The 19,691-nt window shown below is 37.5% G+C and overlaps 2 protein-coding genes across 4 annotated transcripts in view; one reads left to right on the forward strand and one right to left on the reverse strand.

The window, feature by feature from the left end:
* Positions 1 to 886: 886 nt before the first annotated feature.
* On the reverse strand, positions 887 to 6,576 carry LOC133664969 (GTP-binding protein RAD-like). 2 transcript variants are annotated; one of them, XM_062070079.1, is made up of 5 exons: positions 6,524 to 6,576; positions 6,009 to 6,441; positions 4,247 to 4,320; positions 3,956 to 4,160; positions 887 to 1,656 (listed from the first exon to the last, which is right to left on the reverse strand). In XM_062070079.1, exons 2-5 carry the CDS (start codon positions 6,418 to 6,420, stop codon positions 1,379 to 1,381), a joined length of 969 nt encoding a protein of 322 aa, XP_061926063.1. In that variant the 5' UTR covers positions 6,421 to 6,441; positions 6,524 to 6,576; the 3' UTR covers positions 887 to 1,378. The 2 variants fall into 2 exon arrangements, with proteins under 2 accessions (XP_061926063.1, XP_061926054.1); XM_062070070.1 differs by having other exon boundaries at positions 6,009 to 6,571.
* A 7,017-nt stretch (positions 6,577 to 13,593) lies between these two features.
* The window catches only part of LOC133641446 (ATP synthase F(0) complex subunit C3, mitochondrial-like), a 10,674-nt gene continuing 4,576 nt past the window's right edge, over positions 13,594 to 19,691 (forward strand). Inside the window, exons 1-3 of one of the 2 annotated variants that reach the window (XM_062035182.1) lie at positions 13,594 to 13,659; positions 13,962 to 14,050; positions 19,644 to 19,691. The exon at positions 19,644 to 19,691 is cut by the window's right edge and continues 24 nt beyond it. In XM_062035182.1, coding sequence (XP_061891166.1) covers positions 14,012 to 14,050; positions 19,644 to 19,691 — 87 coding nt within the window. In that variant the 5' untranslated portion in view covers positions 13,594 to 13,659; positions 13,962 to 14,011. The remainder of the gene's footprint in view (positions 13,660 to 13,961; positions 14,051 to 19,643) is intronic. The other variant, XM_062035190.1, reaches the window with a different exon arrangement.

Genomic DNA, 19,691 nt, shown 5'->3' on the forward strand with positions numbered 1-19,691 from the left:
ATATAAAGGGCCCCTGACGAGCAGGGAAACAGGCTTGTAGGGAAACAGGCTTGTTGGGATGATATGGCCTCTGCGTTTTTTCCTGACCTAACGTACATATATGCCTGTATATATATATAAAGGAAAAGGACATATGTAAAAAAATAATTACAAAAATAAACCTTTTTTTTTTTTTTTAACTTGGGACTCCCCGCAGGCCGGATTTGGGGGCCGAAGTTTGGGGACCTGTGGTCTACAACACAAATATAACTTATTGCTTCACAAACCAAAGTGTTCAACACAAACGACACTTCAAGAGAGGGTGTTTTTGTTTCATATTTATTGAAAAAAAAAAAAAATCATGAAAACAGAGGGAATCCAAATGTCTACAACAGGGGTCCCCAAACTTTTTGACTCGAAGGCCGGGGTTAAAAAAATATGGCCGGGGGCCGGACTGTGTATATATATATATATATATATATATATATATATATATATATATATATATATATATATATATATATATATATATATATATATATATACAGTGCTCAAAACCGGGGTAGAGCGGAATATACGTTAGGTCAGGAAAAAACACAGAGACTATATCATCCCTACAAGCCTGTTTCGCAGGGATACCTGCGAAACATATAATAAAATCCCCTGACAAAATAGCGCAGAGGCTATATCATCCCTACAAGCCTGTTTCCCTACAAGCCTGTTTTGCAGGTTTCCCTGATTTTATTATATAAAGGGCCCCTGACGAGAAGAGAAAAATGTGAAACAGGCTTGTAGGGAAACAGGCTTGTTGGGATGATATAGCCTCTGCGTTTTTTCCTGACCTAACGTACATATATGTATGTATATATATAAAGGAAAAGGACAGATTTTAAAAAATAATAAAACTTTTTTTTTTTTTTTTTTTTTTTAACTTGGGACTTCCGGCAGGCCGGATTTGGGGGCCGTAGTTTGGGGGACCCCTGGTCTACAATACAAATAGAACTTATTGCAAAGTGTTCAACACGTCAACGCTTCACTTGGCTGAGGCACGAACCTGCACACCACCCGTCAAGTGGACGCGACTCCATTATGAGATGTATGTTTGCATTCGCCATCGTTCATAGCCACAATTGGTACGTCAATCCCTCTCGGTAAAAAACAAAAAAAAAAGGAATCTTAGAAAAAAAAAAAAATAATTGTTGATTTCTCACATTTTTAAGGCGGACAGAAAAATAAATAAATATGCCAAAGCTTCATGCATGTGAACACCATGGTGTCTGAAAATTAAAAATATATATATCTGTACAGCTCTAGTAGTCCGTTAGTGTTCAAATAAGAAAACACACAGCATTGGGTCTTCGGAGGCCAAAGGAAAGACTACAAGTCCCGTGTGGTTTCCTCAGAGAACCGTGAGGTCGTGGCAGGACTTGGACTTCTGCCTGAACGCCATCTTCTTGTTCTTGCGTGCTACGAAGCGGCCCAGGAATCTTTTGGCCTTCTTGCTGACGCTCTCCCGCCGCCGGCAGCTGGCCATGCGCCGAGCGTTCTCCTCCTTGCTGTCCTTCCTCAGGCGCACTTGTCGGACGATGCCCTCGAACAGGTCCTGCACGTTGTGGTGGAGGGAGGCCGAGGTCTCGATGAACTTGCAGTCGAAGACCACGGCACAAGCGCTTCCCTCTAGAAGGGGCGAAGAAAACAGAGGATTGGTTTTACTTCTCTGAGAAGATCCAAACTCACATTTTGCACAGTTTCTCCGAGGAAAAACATTCCAATTATATTTTGAATGTATTTGAAGTAGCGATTAAAATAGTTATCGTGATTAATCACACTTTGTCTGTTGCTAACTCATAATTAATCGCAGCTCAAATTGTTTTTATTAGTGATGCCCAAAGATGTATTTTTTAAATTAGATTAGTCACACTTTTCAATTTGGGTTAATCATGATTAATCACAGGTAATTAGTTGCTTGCGTAATTTAAATGACAATGCGATTAATCACGTTTTTGTCTCTAGTTAACTCATAATTACTGGTGATTCATCACAGAGAAAAGCTTTTTATTTTTGGTGTCAAGTTATTATTTTAAATCAGATTAATCATACTTAATCAGACTTAATCAAACATTGGATTAATCATAATTAATCACAGGTCATTAGTTGCTTGCGTAATTTGCGATTAATAACGTTTTTGTCTGGAGTTAACTCATAATTACTGGTGATTAATCGCAGTGAGAGGTTTTTTATTTGTGCTGTCAAATTATTATTTTGTTCCAACAGATATATCATACTTTTGCATTTATAATAATCATGATTAATCACAGGTCAGTAGTTGCTTGCGTAATTTAAAGGACAATGCGATTAATCACATTTTGTCTGGAGTTAACTCATAATTACTGTTGATTAATCGCAGAGAGAGGTTTTTTATTTGTGCTGTCAAATTATTATTTTGTTCCAACAGATATATCATACTTTTGCATTTGGAATAATCATGATTAATCACAGGTCACTAGTTGCTTGCGTAATTTAAATGACAGTGCAATTAATCACATTTTGTCTGTCGTTAACTCATAATTACTGGTGATTAATCGCAGAGAGAGGTTTTTTATTTATGCTGTCAAATTATTATTTTGTTCCAACAGATATATCATACTTTTGCATTTAGAATAATCATGATTAATCACGGGTCAGTAGTTGATTGTGTAATTTAAATGACAATGCGATTAATCACATTTTGTCTGGAGTTAACGCATAATTACTGGGGATTAATCGCAGAGAGAGGTTTTTTATTTGTGCTGTCAAATTATTTTGTCCCAACAGATGAATCATACTTTTGCATTTGGAATAATCATGATTAATCACAGGTTTTTACTTGCTTGCATAATATCAATAAAATAGTGATGCCCGTATGTGGGCTCTGTACCGAGGATGTCGTTGTGGCTTGTACAGCCCTTTGAGACACTTGTGATTTAGGGCTATATAAATAAACATTGATGATTGATTGATTAATCACACTTTGTCTGTAGTTAACTTATAATTAATCGTGATTAATCGCAGAGAGAAGTTTTTATTTGTGCTGTCAAATTGTTATTTTGTCCCAACATATGAATTGTATTTTTGCATTTGGATTAATCATGACTAATCACAGGTTATTACTCGCTTGCATAATATCAATAAAATAGTGATTAATCACATTTTGTCTGTGGTTAACTTATAATTAATCGTGATTAATCGTAGAGAGAGGTTTTTATTTGTGCTGTCAAATTATAATTTTGTTCCAACAAATGAATCATACTTTTGCATTTGGATTAATCATGATTAATCACAGGTTATTACTCGCTTGCATAATATCAATAAAATAGTGATTCATCACATTTTGACTGCAGCAAACTCATAATTAATCGTGATTAATCACAGATAGAATGCGATACTTTTTGGTGATTAATAATCACACGAGTGAACTTGTTATTTTTGACTCGTTATTTCATCTTTAATGAGTGTCCCTTACACAGATGGTGTTCTAGTTTTTGATACTATCAACATAGGACTGGACATTTTGTCTGCTTTATGCAAAATATTTGTTTACCGAACGTTATGCTTTTTTAAAACAGCTCAAGACAAAATGGCCGCAAACACTCTTTTCCTCCGCCTGTATTTATTTGAGTCGCAATGTATTGTATTTTTATACTGGTATTGGGCCTATGTGTCTACAATAAATAATAATTATTTGTAAAATAATAATTTGAAATATTTTACTGGGGCTATCAAACAATTCAAATATTTAATCGCAATTAATCACATTAGTCCGTAGTCATAATTAATCTTGATTAATCACGGAAAAAAATAAATAAATAAAAAATCTCTCATAGGTCTATATCTAGACAGATCATTTTCAAGTTTTAATACTATCAACATAGGACTGGATAATTTTAAGTCATGCTTCTGTGATGTAGTTACACGGGGTTAAATAACTCCGACTTACCATCTGCTGACACTTCTCTGGACCTCACCAGGTCACTCTTGTTGCCCACGAGGATTATGGGAATATCTTCAGATTGCCTGGCTCTGCGCAGCTGAATCCGCAGCTCCGATGCCTTCTCGAAACTCGACTTGTCCGTCACCGAGTACACGATGATGTAGGCGTCGCCCATCCTCATGCACTGCTCCTTTAGCCACTGGCTGTTGTCCTTCGTGGAGGAAAACATCGCAATGGTCAGCATCGTACACGGCGATATCGTTTGTTTCTGTGACGTGATATCAGTCCGTATCTTACCTGTTCCCAGATGTCATACAGCATAATGGTCGCTTCTTCCTCATCCACCACAATGGATCTGTCATACGTGATCCCTGTCGGGAGAAATACGGAATTCATGTCAGTGTGCAATTCAGAGACGATTACCCTAAGCAGAACTTTACAATATAATAACATTAAATATATATATATATATATATATATATATATATATATATAGGGTCAGGAAAGAACACAGAGGCTATTTCATCCCTACAAGCCTGTTTCGCAGGTTTCCCTGCTCTTTAGGGGATTTTATGCAAACTTTAATAAAATCCCCTGAAGAGCAGGGAGACCTGTGAAACAGGCTTGTAGGGATGAAATAACCTCTGTGTTTTTTTCCTGGCCTAACGTATATTCCGCTCTACCCGGGTATTGAGCACTGTATAATGGATAAACCACAGAAACCTTGACTATAAAAATAATGATTTGTCAATTTATGTGAAATCATTTTATTTTGCCCGCCAAAAAAATTATAAATAATTTTTTTTTAAATAATATATATATATATATATATATATATATATATATATATATATATATATATATATATATATATATATATATATATATATATATATATATATATATATATATACTGTACGTTAGGTCAGGAAAAATCACAGAGACTAGTTCATCCAGACAGGCCTGTTTCACATGTTTCTCTGCTCTTCGGGGGATTTAAGAGCAGAGAAACATGGAAAACAGGCTTGTGGGGATGAAATAGCCTCTGTGTTTTTTCCCTGACCTAACGTATATTCCGCTCTACCCCGGTATTGGGCGCTGTATAACGGATAAACCACAGAAACCTCGACTATATATATATATATATATATATATATATATATATATATATATATATATATATATATATGTATATATTGAGTGGGATGATGTCACGTTATTGACAATGTGATTTGCCTGAGCGGTTAGGAGACACCGAGAGTAACAAGCGGTAGGGTAGAAAATGGATTAGAAAGGACAGAGTTCAAAAAAGAATAATAATTTAAAAAATATATATATATATATATTATGTATTTATTTATTTAACTTTTAATCCGGCCTGCGGGCCGTAGTTTGGGGACCCCTGACATACAGTATACAATACGAATTGTTTGCTCCGCATCTTTTATTGTTTTAGTCCATTTTTTTTTTTACATGTTTGTACTCTTTATTAATATATTTTTATTGTTGTTGTTTTTTTTTTTACTATTTAGATTTGTTATTGTATTTTTTTTAAATATATTATTTGGAATGCTTTTAATTAAATTAATTTTTTGTTATTTTTATGTGCAGCACTGGTGCGATATAAATAAAGTGGATCTGGATTTGATATTTTCATTAAAAAATATATATACATAGTGAAAATGATTTACAAAATGAAAAAGCTTTGCGATAATAATTATTAATATCAACATTTCAGCTTTTTCTCTTTACATTCTACCTCTATTTTGCAATTTTGTATATTCTACTTCTATACTGTACCTATTAAAGCATCTTCATAGCGTTATGTTATTAGATATACTGTATGTGTGCCAGCTGAGTGCAGCTCTGCTTGCCTGGCTGGTGATGGAAATAGCAACAATCAATACATGCAGAAATAAGAAGCCAATCCATCACTGATTCACCAAATTGTCACATATATGAAATGATTTTTTGCCTCCATAGTGACTAATTGACCTTTGAGCGAGATGACACACACAATGGCACATGACTCATCCCCCCCCTTGCATCCCTCGTCTACCTGCTTCCTCTCCGTCGTGACCAGCATCCTCGACTCCCCCGAAGACGCGCGCCAGGCTGGACTTGCCGACCCCGTGCTCCCCGAGGAGCACCACCTTGTACACCTGCGCGTCCGCCTCGCTGCCGGTGGAAATGACCGAGTCGGAGGACTCGGAGCCGCAGCTGCCCCGGTGGTGCTGCTGCTGCTGCGGCTGCGGCGGCTGCGGCTCGTCGGGCGAGTAGGAGGTGCAGCGCAGCAGCCTGGAGAGCTCGTCGCTCTGCGCGCTTTGACGCACGCCGGTGGCGGCGCGCAGGTCCCGGTCGTCCACCGGCATGCTTCTCCGGTGCAGGTTGGCGTGCATGTTGGTGGGGAAGGGCGTGCTGCCTCGCCTCTTGTCCATGCTCCGCAATTTGTCGCTCTTGTTCAAAGTCATTTTGCGCTTCAAAGTCGACACCTGGGGACACATGGACCATCTCATCATGGGCGCCATCCAGAATGACATTTCATCAATAAATTTCAACATAAAAGTCACTTACTGATGTCCAAGTTTTTTTTTCAGGCACAGTGATAAATCCTTTTAGTGGTTGTGGTAGCTCCAAAGTGACTTTGCTCCAGACCAGGCCCCTATTTATACCCAGCAGGCGGTGACGTCAGAGGGAATCGCGCGCTTATTATAGTGGTGCGTCACGGCGGAGATGGGCGGCTGGAAGAGCGAAGGAATCTCCCTTCCGCACAGCCAAATGGAGCATCCTCCTCCTCCTACGAGCATCTTTGCAAAGGGGAAGCCCACTCAAGGTGATATCAATAATTAATGCGGAGTTAAATTTAGAGACCCTGAGAGGCATGTACTCATTTTGTGCACAATAAGTGTACATTCCTATAGAGCAGGGGTGTCAAACTCATTTTAGATGGTGGAGAAAAATCTACTCCCGAGTGGGTCGGACTGGTAGAATCACGGCGGGATAACTTAAAAATAAAGACAACTTCAGATTGCACATTCAGAAAATGTACAAATCATGTTGTTGTTGTTTTTTGTACACTTACATGTTGCGGTTAATAGTATTCTATCTTTATTTGTCGTTATTTATATATTCTGAATAAATTATATTCATCAGTCAACTCATTGGTGTTAATTTTCAATGTTATGTACAGGGGGGAGTTGACGGCACAGACAACAGGGGGCATAATTTGGCTCCATACCATCCTTAATCTACCGCTTGTCCCTTTCCAAGTCGCGGGGGGTGCTGGAGCCTATCTCAGCTGCATTCGGCCGGAGGGCAGGTACACCCTGGACAAGTCGCCACCTCATCACAGGGCCAACACAGATAGACAGACAACATTCACACACTAGGGCCAATTTAGTGTTGCCAATCAACCTATCCCCAGGTGCATGTTTTTAGAGGTGGGAACCCACGCAGTCACGGGGAGAACATGCAAACTCCACACAGAAAGATCCGGAGCCCGGGATTGAACGCAGTATAAGTCTCCGTCCATACATTCTTATAGACCAGGAGTGTCAAACTCAATTTAGATCGTGGAGACAAATCTACTCCCAAGTGGGCCGGACTGGTAAAATCACGGCGCGATAACTTAAAAATTAAGACAACTTCAGATGGTTTTCTTTGTTTAGAAATAGAACAAGCCCATTCTGAAAATGTACAAATCATGTTGTTGTTGTTTTTTTACACTTACATGTTGCGGTTAATAGTATTCTATCTTTATTTGTCGTTATTTATGCTTTCTGAATAAATTATATGATATTGTTCATCAGTCAACTCATTGGTGTTAATTTTCAATGTTATGTACAGGGGGAGTTGACGGCACAGACAACAGGGGGCGTAGTTTGGCTATGTGCCATCCCATCCATTTTCTACCGCTTGTGTTTTTTAGGGTTGCAGGGGGTGCTGGAGCCTATCTCAGCTGCATTCACCCTGGACAAGTCGCCACGACAACATTCAAAACATTCACTCTCACATTCACACACTAGGGCCAATTTAGTGTTGCCAATCAACCTGTTCCCAGGTGCATGTTTTTAGAGGTGGGAGGAAGCCGGAGTACCCGGAGGGAACCCACGCAGTCATGGGGAGAACATGCAAACTCCACACAGAAAGATCCGGAGCCCGGGATTGAACGCAGTATAAGTCTCCGTCCATACATTCTTATAGACCAAGTGTGTCAAACTCATTTTTGATCGTGGAGACAAATCTACTCCCAAGTGGGCCGGACTGGTAAAATCACGGCGGGATAACTTAAAAATTAAGACAACTTCAGATGGTTTTCTTTGTTTAGAAATAGAACAAGCACATTCTGAAAATGTACAAATCATGTTGTTGTTGTTTTTTTACACTTACATGTTGCAGTTAATAGTATTCTATCTTTATTTGTCGTTATTTATGCTTTCTGAATAAATTATATGATATTGTTCATCAGTCAACTCATTGGTGTTAATTTTCAATGTTATGTACAGGGGGGAGTTGACGGCACAGACAACAGGGGGCGTAGTTTGGCTATGTGCCATCCCATCCATTTTCTACCGCTTGTGTTTTTTAGGGTTGCAGGGGGTGCTGGAGCCTATCTCAGCTGCATTCACCCTGGACAAGTCGCCACGACAACATTCAAAACATTCACTCTCACATTCACACACTAGGGCCAATTTAGTGTTGCCAATCAACCTGTTCCCAGGTGCATGTTTTTAGAGGTGGGAGGAAGCCGGAGTACCCGGAGGGAACCCACGCAGTCACGGGGAGAACATGCAAACTCCACACAGAAAGATCCGGAGCCCGGGATTGAACGCAGTATAAGTCTCCGTCCATACATTCTTATAGACCAAGTGTGTCAAACTCATTTTTGATCGTGGAGACAAATCTACTCCCAAGTGGGCCGGACTGGTAAAATCACGGCGCGATCACTTAAAAATTAAGACAACTTCAGATTGTTTTCTTTGTTTAGAAATAGGTCAAGTACATTCTGAAAATGTACAAATCATGTTGTTGGGTTTTTTTTTTTTTTACACTTACATGTTGCAGTTAATAGTATTCTTTCTTTATTTGTCGTTATTTATGCATTCTGAATAAATTATATGATATTGTTCATCAGTCAACTCATTGGTGTTAATTGTCAATGTTATGTACTGGGGGGAGTAGACGGCACAGACAACAGGGGGCATAGTTTGGCTCTATGCCATCCCATCCATATTCTACCGCTTGTCCCTTTCAGGGTCGCGGGGGGTGCTGGAGCCTATCTCAGCACAGATAGATAGATAGATAGATAGATAGATAGATAGATAGATAGATAGATAGATAGATAGATAGATAGATAGATAGATAGATAGATAGATAGATAGATAGATAGATAGATAGATAGATAGTACTTTATTGATACACAGATAGACAGACAACATTCACACACTAGGGCCAATTTAGTGTTGCCAATCAACTTATCCCCAGGTGCATGTTTTTAGAGGTGGGAGGAAACCGGAGTCCCCGGAGGGAACCCACGCAGTCACGGGGAGAACATGCAAACTCCACACAGAAATATCCAGAGCCCGGGATTGAACACAGAATGAGTCCCCATCCATACATTCTTGTAGACCAGGGGTGTCAAACTCATTTTAGGTTGTGGAGAAAAATCTACTCCAAAGTGGGCCGGACAAAAGTGTATGGTGTGTGCGACTATGTATGTGAGTTAACTGTTGTGTGTTACCGGGAGTGTTGAGTGAGAGGCGGAAGTCCCGTAGGGGAAAAAGCAGGCTCGAAGGTCCGTGAGACAGGCAGGTAGTCTGGGGCGATAGCGAGGCGTCAGAGTCCGTGTCCAGGCGGGAGGTCGAGATCCAAGAGGCAGCCAGGGTGGCAGAGGGAACGCGGGAAAACGAGACACACAGCTCGTAACGTGGGAACAAAGGCAGGAGTACTGAACATGTAGCTACGTTCTGGCGCCGGATAGCAGGTCGTGCTGGTTTAAGAAGGCAGGTCTTCTGATCAGCGACAGGTGCGCTGATTGCTGATGATTGAATGCAGCTTTGCACCGGGCGCAGCTTCAGCAGGAGTGGGGCGCGCAGGCGCGCTCTTGGAGGTGCTCTCAGCAGAGCGCACAGATGAGTGCGCATTGGAATGCGCCCGGGCCGTGATGGAGGGCCACATGGAGAAAAATCTACTCCCAAGTGGGCCGGACTGGTAAAATCACGGCCCGATAACTTAAAAATAAAGACAACTTCAGATTGTTTTCTTTGTTTAGAAATAGAACGAGAAAATTTTGAAAATTTACCAATCATAATGTTGTTGGGGTTTTTTTACACTTACATGTGGCGGTTAATAACATTCTATCTTTATTTTTCGCTATTTATGCTTTTTGAATAAATTATATGAAAATGTTCATCAGTCAAATTACAGGATGTTATTTATGTAGTTTGATAATTTTCCTCGACTGGTGCACGAACATGTGTTTTTTTTTGTTTTTTTTACATATGCTGCATAATCTACAAATATTTGCTAATTCCTATTGCGACATCCAGTGGACACATTTAGAACAGCAGTTTCTTTCATTCTCATTTTTATACTGAGCGGGTCGTACGTTTGACACCTCTAGACCAAGTATGTCTAATTTGTTTCCACTGAGAGCTGCACAATGAGAAATGAAAGCTTGCACGGACCATTTTGATGTTTGTCATTCTCAAAACTATTAGCCCAGCAGGCACAAGACATTGATACAACATTGATTATACATACATTTTTTTTTTAAATTGCAAATATTCAGCCTTTACAAAAAAATATTTTTACTGTTCGTTGTAAGTGAGGATTTTTTTTTAAAAGTGCACAATCGTGGTTGAGATGGGTTTGCAGTGAAGTCCTGTCCTGCAGCCCGTTTCCTCACAAGGAATGTTGCTGCCCTCTAACGACCAAATAACGTATTGCACTTGGCACCCAATATCCATTTATATCGTTATTTAGGTCGATGAAAAAAGCTGTTTTTTGACTCCCTGTTGATCAAATGTGTATATTAAGTGTTGTAAATTCATAATAAAAAAGTATTGTATATTAGTAATAAATTAGTGTTGTATATTAATAAGTTGTATGTTAATAACAATTAAGTGTTGTATATTAATAAGTGTTGTATATGAATAATAAATAAGTGTTGTATAGTCATAATAAATAAGTTGTGTATATTAACAATAAAAAATTGGCATATATTGATGATAATAAATAAGAGTTGTATATTGATAATAAATAAGTGTTGTATATTGATAATAAATAAATGTTGTATATTACTACATACGTTTCGTATACTAATATTAAATAAGTGTTGTATATTAATAATTGTTGTATATTGATAATAAATAGGTTTTGTATATTCACAATAAATATTTTTTGTATATTAATAAGTGTTGTATATTGATAATAAATAAGTGTTGTATATTTATAAGTTGTATATTAATAATAAATAAGTGTTGTATATCAATAATAAATTAGTGTTGTATAGTAATAAGTTGTATATTAATAATAATTAATTGTTGTATATTAATAAGTGTTCCATCCATCCATTTACTACCGCTTATTCCCTTCAGGGTCGCGGGGGGCGCTGGAGCCTTATTAATAAGTGTTGTATATGAATAATAAAAAAGTGTTGTATAGTCATAATAAATAAGTTTTGTATATTAATAATAAATAAGTTGTGTATATTGATAATAAATAAGTGTTGTATATTGATAATACATAAGTGTTGTATATTAGTAATAAATAAGTGTTGTATATTGATAATAAATAAGTGTTGCATATTAATACATATGTTTTGTATATTAATAATAAATAAGTGTTGTATATTAATAAGTGTTGTATATTGATAATAAACAGGTTTTGTATATTCATAATAAAAAAAATTGTGTATATTAATAAGTGTTGTATATTGATCAGTTGTATATTATTAATAAATAAGTATTATATATTCATAATAAATAAGTATTGTATATTAGTAATAAATTAGTTTTGTATATTAATAAGTTGGATATTAATAATAATTAAGTGTTGTATATTAATAAGTGTTGTGTATGACTAATACATAAGTGTTGTATAGTCATAATAAATAAGTTGTGTATATTAATAATAATTAAGTGTTGTATATTAATAAGTGTTGTATATGAATAATAAATAAAGGTTGTATAGTCATAAAATAAGTTGTGTATATTAATAATAATAAATAAGTGGCGTATATTGATAATAAATAAGTGTTGTATATTGATAATACATAAGTGTTGTATATTAATAATAAATAAGTGTTGTACATTGATAATAAATATTTTTTGTATATTTATAATAAATACTTTTTGAATATTAATAAGTGTTGTATATTGATAATAAATAAGTGTTGTATATTGATCAGTTGTATATTATTAATAAATGAGTCTTGTATATGCATAATAAATAAGTATTGTATATTAGTAATACATTAGTGTTGTATATTAATACGTTGTATATTAATAATAATTAAGTGTTGTATATTAATAAGTGTTGTATATGAATAATAAATAAGTGTTGTATAGTCATAATAAATACGGTGTGTATATTAATAATAAATAAGTGGTGTATATTGATAATAAATAAATGTTGTATATTGATAATAAATAAGTGTTGTATATTAAGACATACGTTTTGTATATTAATAATAAATAAGTATGGGGACGGCGTGGCGAAGTTGGTAGAGTGGCCGTCCCAGCAATCGGAGGGTTGCTGGTTACTGGGGTTCAATCCCCACCTTCTATCATCCTAGTCACGTCTGTTGTGTCCTTGAGCAAGACACTTCACCCTTGCTCCTGATGGGTGCTGGTTAGCGCCTTGCATGGCAGCTCCCGCCATCAGTGTGTGAATGTGTGTGTGAATGGGTGAATTTGGAAATACTGTCAAAGCACTTTGAGTACCTTGAAGGTAGAAAAGCACTATACAAGTATAACTCATTTATCATGTATTTATATTAATAAGTGTTGTATGTTGATAATAAATTGGTTTTGTATATTCATAATGAATAATTGTTGTATATTAATAAGTGTTGTATATTGTTAATAAATAATTGTTGTATATTCATAGTAAATAAGTGTTGTATATTAATAATAAATTAGTGTTGTATATTAATAAGTGTTGTATATGAATAATAAATAAGTGTTGTACAGTCATAATAAATAAGTGTTGTATACTCATAATAAATATGTGGCATATATTGATAATAAATAAGTGTTGTATATTGATAATACATAAGTGTTGTATATTAATAATAAATAAGTGACCCCAAAAGGGACAAGCGGTAGAAAATGGATGGATGGATATTGATAATAAATAAATGTTGTATATTAATACATGTGTTTTGTATATTAATAATAAATACGTGTTGTATATTAATAGGTGTTGTATATTGATAGGTTTGGTATATTCATAATAAATAATTGTTGTCTATTAATAAGTGTTGTATATTGTTAATAAATACGTTATCTCATATATTTTACGTTGTATTATAGTGCAAATCGTCAAACGTTGGTTTATATATTAATACCGGTAGGTCTTAAAAACTGGAGGTGAAGGACGCTTGTAACGCGCATGCGTGCTGGCGGCTCGACACCGGAAGTCCACCTCTCGAACGGGTCTCTGCGCCTGCGCAATCTTCTCGTGCGTTCGACCTCCACTCGTCACAGGTAAGAACTAAATCTTCTCCTCCTTATTCTGCGCGGTTTACCCGACAATTCCACTCATTTTCCAACCTTCAAGCGGTGTATTTAACGCCGAACACGAACAATTGCTCCGTCACGTTCCAGCTATCTCGCTGGAAGCGAGCTTTTTTTCCGGTGTCGACCAACGACCTTACCGAAGTGCGCGCCCACTCTTCTAGTAGCAAACATGGTTGCCTGTCCTTTAGCAAGCTACCTAACCACACGCGTCTTAATTACTTTACATTGTCATGATTTGTTTTTAAATAAATGTATTTGTGATTAAACAGATCATCATCTCCTGCTGCCGTGGTTGACCTGACGAGGACGTGCTGTCGTGATGTATGCCTGTGCTAAGTTCGCCTCCACTTCCTCCCTGGTGAGAAGTCAACAATGAATGGAAATAATAAACATGTCATATTTAGACATCCTTCAACAACATGGTCAATTTATTTGCTGTGTTAGCACTTTGCAGATGAAATGCCAACAGTGCTATGTAGCAGCACATGACCCCTTGCTAAATAGTTAGCATGTGAGAACAAGGGCGTTTCTCTGGGTTATTAATGACAAGAAACAGGACTTCTCTAACACCTGCATGGGCAATGTTGTACTTTTAAACACACTTAGTTTAGTTATTCAGCCTATTTTAATAATACATTGTTTTACTGTCTTAATCTTCAAATATAGACTTAGACTTCCTTTTTATTAGAGATGTCCGATAATGGCTTTTTTGCCGATATTGTCCACATCTTAATTACCGATTCCGATATCAACCGATACCGATATATACAGTCATGGAATTAACACATTATTATGCCTAATTTTGTTGTGATGCCCTGCTGGATGCATTAAAGAATGTAACAAGGTTTTCCAAAATAAATCAACTCAAGTTATGGAAAAAAGTGCCATATTTATTAGGGATGTCCGATAATGGCTTTTTTGCCGATATTCCAACTCTTAATTACCGACACCGATATATACAGTCGTGGAAATTAACACATTATTATGCCTAATTTGGCCAACCAGGTATGGTGAAGATAAGGTCCTTTTTAAAAAATAAATGAAATAAGATAAATAAATTAAAAATATTTTCTTGAATAAAAAATAAAGTAAAACAATATAAAAACAGTTACATAGAAACTAGTAATTAATGAAAATTAGTTAAATTAACTGTTAAAGGTTAGTACTATTAGTGGACCAGCAGCACACACAATCATGTGTGCTTTTCTCTAAAAAGGCTCAAAAAATGTATACTTACTAATTAATAATAACAGTTTTGTTTTAAACGTCCGTCCATCCATCCATTTTACAATATAATTACAACACTTTATGTATATATTTATATACAGATTTGAACAATAAGTTATTCACTGAAATATATTTATTAATTGTGGTTCTTACAAAAAATATATCTTATAACATATAAAAGCTAAAATGTCTCTTAAAGCTCTGCCCCTTTAATTAGTGCATACTAAATAATTTAACATTAGCCTACTATTGCAACCATATTATTTACCAGCAACATAAAGTGAAACAGAGGCAGAGGTGTCCTGCCACAGTCAGTAACAAATAAACAGAAAACAGTAGTGGTGGTAGATAGACACAGAGCTTCATCAAACATCTGATCCACTGAACAAAGAGCTCCAAAAATCTTGAACTTTAGACTGCCATCAGTTTTACTCCCTACACTTAACCATGTGTTTCCTACTGCCTGCAGACTTTGCACCCTTTGTTATATACACATGTTTTGTTTCTAATATAAATACATTTAATAAAGTCAAATACAAATAAGGCAACAAGAGAAGTATCCTACACTTCTCTTTTGTAAAGTAAATCTGAACAGCCGATATGGGCATCTACATCAACTATATGATTTGCCTGTGAAGCTGGACAGGACAAAAAAAATAACAATTATTTTTTATTTGTGGCGGACGTAATTCTTTCGTGGCGGGCCGCCACAAATAAATGAATGTGTGGGAAACACTGGATTCTATGTGTCTACATTAAAACATTCTTGTTCATACTGCATTAATATATGCTCATTTTAAACTTTCATGCAAAGAGGGAAATCACAACTAAGTCAATTGACCAAAACTGTATTTGTTAAACAGTTATCAAGCAGTGGCACAAACATTCATGTAAATTTCCAAAACAGAAAGTGCAAGATTGTCAGAGACATTTTAAAACAAGCTATTAGTGCACTTTTGTGCATGATGTCACGAAGATGATATATCAAAACAACACTAAATTAAAGTGCACTTTTTGTACAGAATGCCACTACAATAGTTTAAAACATATATGAAGTGCACTTTTGTGCATGATGTCACACAAGATATTTCAATAACTGTCAAATAAAAATGAGCTGCATAATAGGAAATCAAATCCTTCGGTATGTGGTAGGTTCCTGCGGATGTTATCTTCTTCTGTTGTTGACTATTTTTTTCATACGGTGTAGATGTGGAAATTGTTGCTTGGGCATTTTGTTGGTGTGGCATCGGCCAGAGATGTTGACATGCGGAGTTCCAAGCACTCTTCATTCTCTAGCGGGTGACTTTTCAACTGGTGCTAAACCTTAGCAGTGCTGCTACTTTTTGTAGCAACGCTTTTGCCGCATACTTGTAAAGCATCTTCCCGCTTGAAGCCAAACTACCGCCAGACGATGGACCCCGTGAAGTTTTTCTTGGGAAGTAATTCTTTCTTCATTTGTTACAAGATTTGCACCTTCTTTCTCTCGTATTACCACTCGCACCGCTCCGCTAGCACCACTGCTAACGTTACCCGTGTCGCTACCTCTCTGCTCGGCGAGGGCGTGCGACATTGCACGCGTGACAGTATGTGGCGTATGTAAGAAGGTGCGCTTGTTTTATGTCTCTGTGAGAAGGAGAGACAAGAAAGAGTGAGAAACGCATGCAGTGTAATGCCCGCAGCTAAAAGCAACTGCGTGAGAACGTATACCCGAATATCACGATATAGTCATTTTCTATATCGCACAGAGACAAACCCGCGATATATCGTGTACCGTATTTCCTTGAATAGCCACAGGGGCGCTAATTAATTTAAAACCTCTTCTCACTCCTGCGTTTACCAAAAGCATGCGGGATTGACAAGCATGCGTTAATTATTTTAAAACTTCTTCTCACTCCGGCGCTTACCTTATCATGAAAAGCACATTTAATTAAAAAAACGTTATTATGGTCTTACCTTTAGGTATAAATGAGTCCATGCGCAGCTCCTATAGAAGTCTTCCTTATCTTTCTTCAGTTTTAAAAGTCTCTCTGTCTCGATGGAGATCTTCCTTTAAGTATTACCTCCTGCTTTGATTGAATGTCCAGTTTAGAAAACTGTTTTATTTTAGATATGTAATCCTCTATGGTAAAAGTGCAAGCAAACAATGGCTCCTCACTCTTGCTGCCTGTTGTCTTCTTCAGCAGCACCGGTCTTCTGCAGTACCAGCAGTCGCAAGAAGGATCACTAGCGCCCACTACCACCAGGAGGCGGAAGTCATTTAATGACTCATATTTGACCCGGCGGAAGTGCCAAGCATGCGCTAATTATTTTGCGAAACGAGTTTGACCCGGCTGTAATTCTAGGCAGGCGAATACTATATTCCCGGCGGCAATTCAAGGAAATACGGTATATTCGATATATCGCTCAGCCCTAATTCCAGCGAGTTAATCCATTTTGGGGGGGAATTGAGGGGATTATTTTAATGCGTTCAAGAGTCTTACGGCCTGAGGGAAGAAGCTGTTACGGAACCTGGAGGTTCTGCTACGGAGGCTTTCTAGAGTCCAGCAGTGAAAACAGTCCTTGGTGGGGTGGGAGGAGTCTCTGCAGATTTTCTGGGCCCTGGTCTAGCAGCGGCTTTTTGTGATCTCCTGGATAGGAGGAAGAGGAGTGATGATCTTTTCCGCTGTCCTCACCATTCTCTGGAGAGACTTCCAGTCTGAGGCACTTAGACATTTCATTGTATTCATCTTGTTCTATTTTTAAAGCTACTTCATTTTGCAAGGTAATGTTTCATGTAGCGCCATTGCACCGAAAAGAGGAAAACAAAAACATAGTTTGTGAACTGTTACTGCCAATGGCAGTAAAAAAAGATTCTGATTAATATTTCATACCCGTGAGGTTTGAGATTGGAGAGGCACTGACCCACGAGTCAGATTTACAAACATACAGTATGATGCTAAGTCACTTGTCCGCCCTGAGATCAGCAGGTCGTGAGTTCAATCCCCGGCCGAGTCATGCCAAAGACTATAGAAATGGAACCCATTACCTCCCTGCTTGGCACTCAGCATCGAGGGTTGGAATTGGGGGTTAAATCACCAAAAATGGTTCCCGGGGGCGGCCACCGCTGCTGCTCACTGCTCCCCTCTCCTCCCAGGGGGTGAACAAGGAGATGGGTCAAATGCAGAGGACAAATTTCACCACAACTAGTGTGTGTGTGACAATCATTGGTACTTTAACTCTAATACAGTACGACGCTAAGTCACTGACTCACAAGTCCGATTTACAAACATTGACAGTATGATGCAATGGCACCGGCTCAAAATCACAAAAACAAACAGTATGATGCTAGAATAAAACATTTCAACACTTAGCACACAATTAACGCAGCAGAGTAGACACTAGGGCCTAGTGTCTACTCTGCTACACTGCCTAGTGACTAGGCAGTATATCTTACCTTTACTTGTAAATGAAGTCCATTCGCCTTTACTTCTGGTTGAAGATCTCTATGACAGTTGTTGAAGTCCTCCTTTTTCTCTTTTTCTTTGAGTTTTAAATGTCTCCAATCCGACAAATCTGGCTGCATAAATCTCCTTTTTAATGTAATTTTTGATCACATCACCTACTGCTTCTATCAAATCACTTTGTAGTCTGTTTGATGTGCCAGTAAACGCAAACACAGTGGATGATTCCAGGTGTTTAGCTAAACGTTCATCTTTCTCTGCATAAGAGTGCAATAGTTCCACATAATTTCCACGATTGGAGGAGCTTGCACTCTCGTCGTTATCACCAAATTCAAGCTCCGGTTTCCCCAAAAAGCAAGTGGCATTTATCAGGTCTTTTAATATCTCACGATTTTCCTTTACATTGGCGTTGTGGATGTTGATATTTAGTGTCCGTTGTTCATTTAGAGCCAGATCAATACGTGATATTCCAAAAACAGGTTTTTCAGATCAGTATATCCCATTTTGGTCCAAACACGGTCACTTGTTGAGAATAAAAAGGCAGGGAAAGCAATAAAGACGTTTTTTGTAGCACAGCCACAAAGCTATTCTTATCCAGTACACCAATCCTTTTGAAATTAACGCGTTATTTTCTGTCCTCTGACCACACACGTTTGAATCAAATCTGGCAGCTCTGGCTTTGGTCTCCCAGTATTAAAAATTCCTTATTTTAGAAATCAAATCCTCCATTTTTACGGCGAAAAAGCATTACAGTTTGCGGGAAGCGTAGCAGTTGTTGTCTGTTGTTTTCTTATTCTACTTCTTAAGGGTTAACTGGTGTTGGCAGTTCATGAACGTTTGAACTGCAAGTTTACTATATCGCCCCCTACTTTGAGGCAGAGGTACTTGCTGCCTCATGGCCTGCCTTTTCCCCACCTTTTTTCCGTGCTTAAAAAATAAAAGTGTCTTCTTGTCTTACATAATGATTGTGAACGATAGGCAAAGTTCCAAAAACTAAAGCGCAGTTAGCCTTTAAGACTAAAAGATGCAGTTTATTTTCCGTGATTATTGTTATCTCACAGGAGCGGCTCCACACTGTTTATGGAGGCTGACAATTAGCACAACCATTTGTAAACATACAATTCACACACGTGCATGTGACGCAGGAGACCTGCAGTTTATGGTCGAGGTTTAATGTCTGATGCGGGCCAAAAGTTGTGAATGGGAACTATTACAAAAATGTTCTGTGATTATTTTATTATAGCAGTGTTGCATTCATCAAACTAATGTTCTCCCTTCAAACAGGTCCGAGCTGGATCTCGGGTTCTGTACAGGCCGCTGTCAGCAGCTGTA

Source organism: Entelurus aequoreus, linkage group LG02 (assembly GCF_033978785.1).
Source record: "Entelurus aequoreus isolate RoL-2023_Sb linkage group LG02, RoL_Eaeq_v1.1, whole genome shotgun sequence".
In the NCBI taxonomy this organism is placed as follows: Eukaryota; Metazoa; Chordata; class Actinopteri; order Syngnathiformes; family Syngnathidae; genus Entelurus; species Entelurus aequoreus.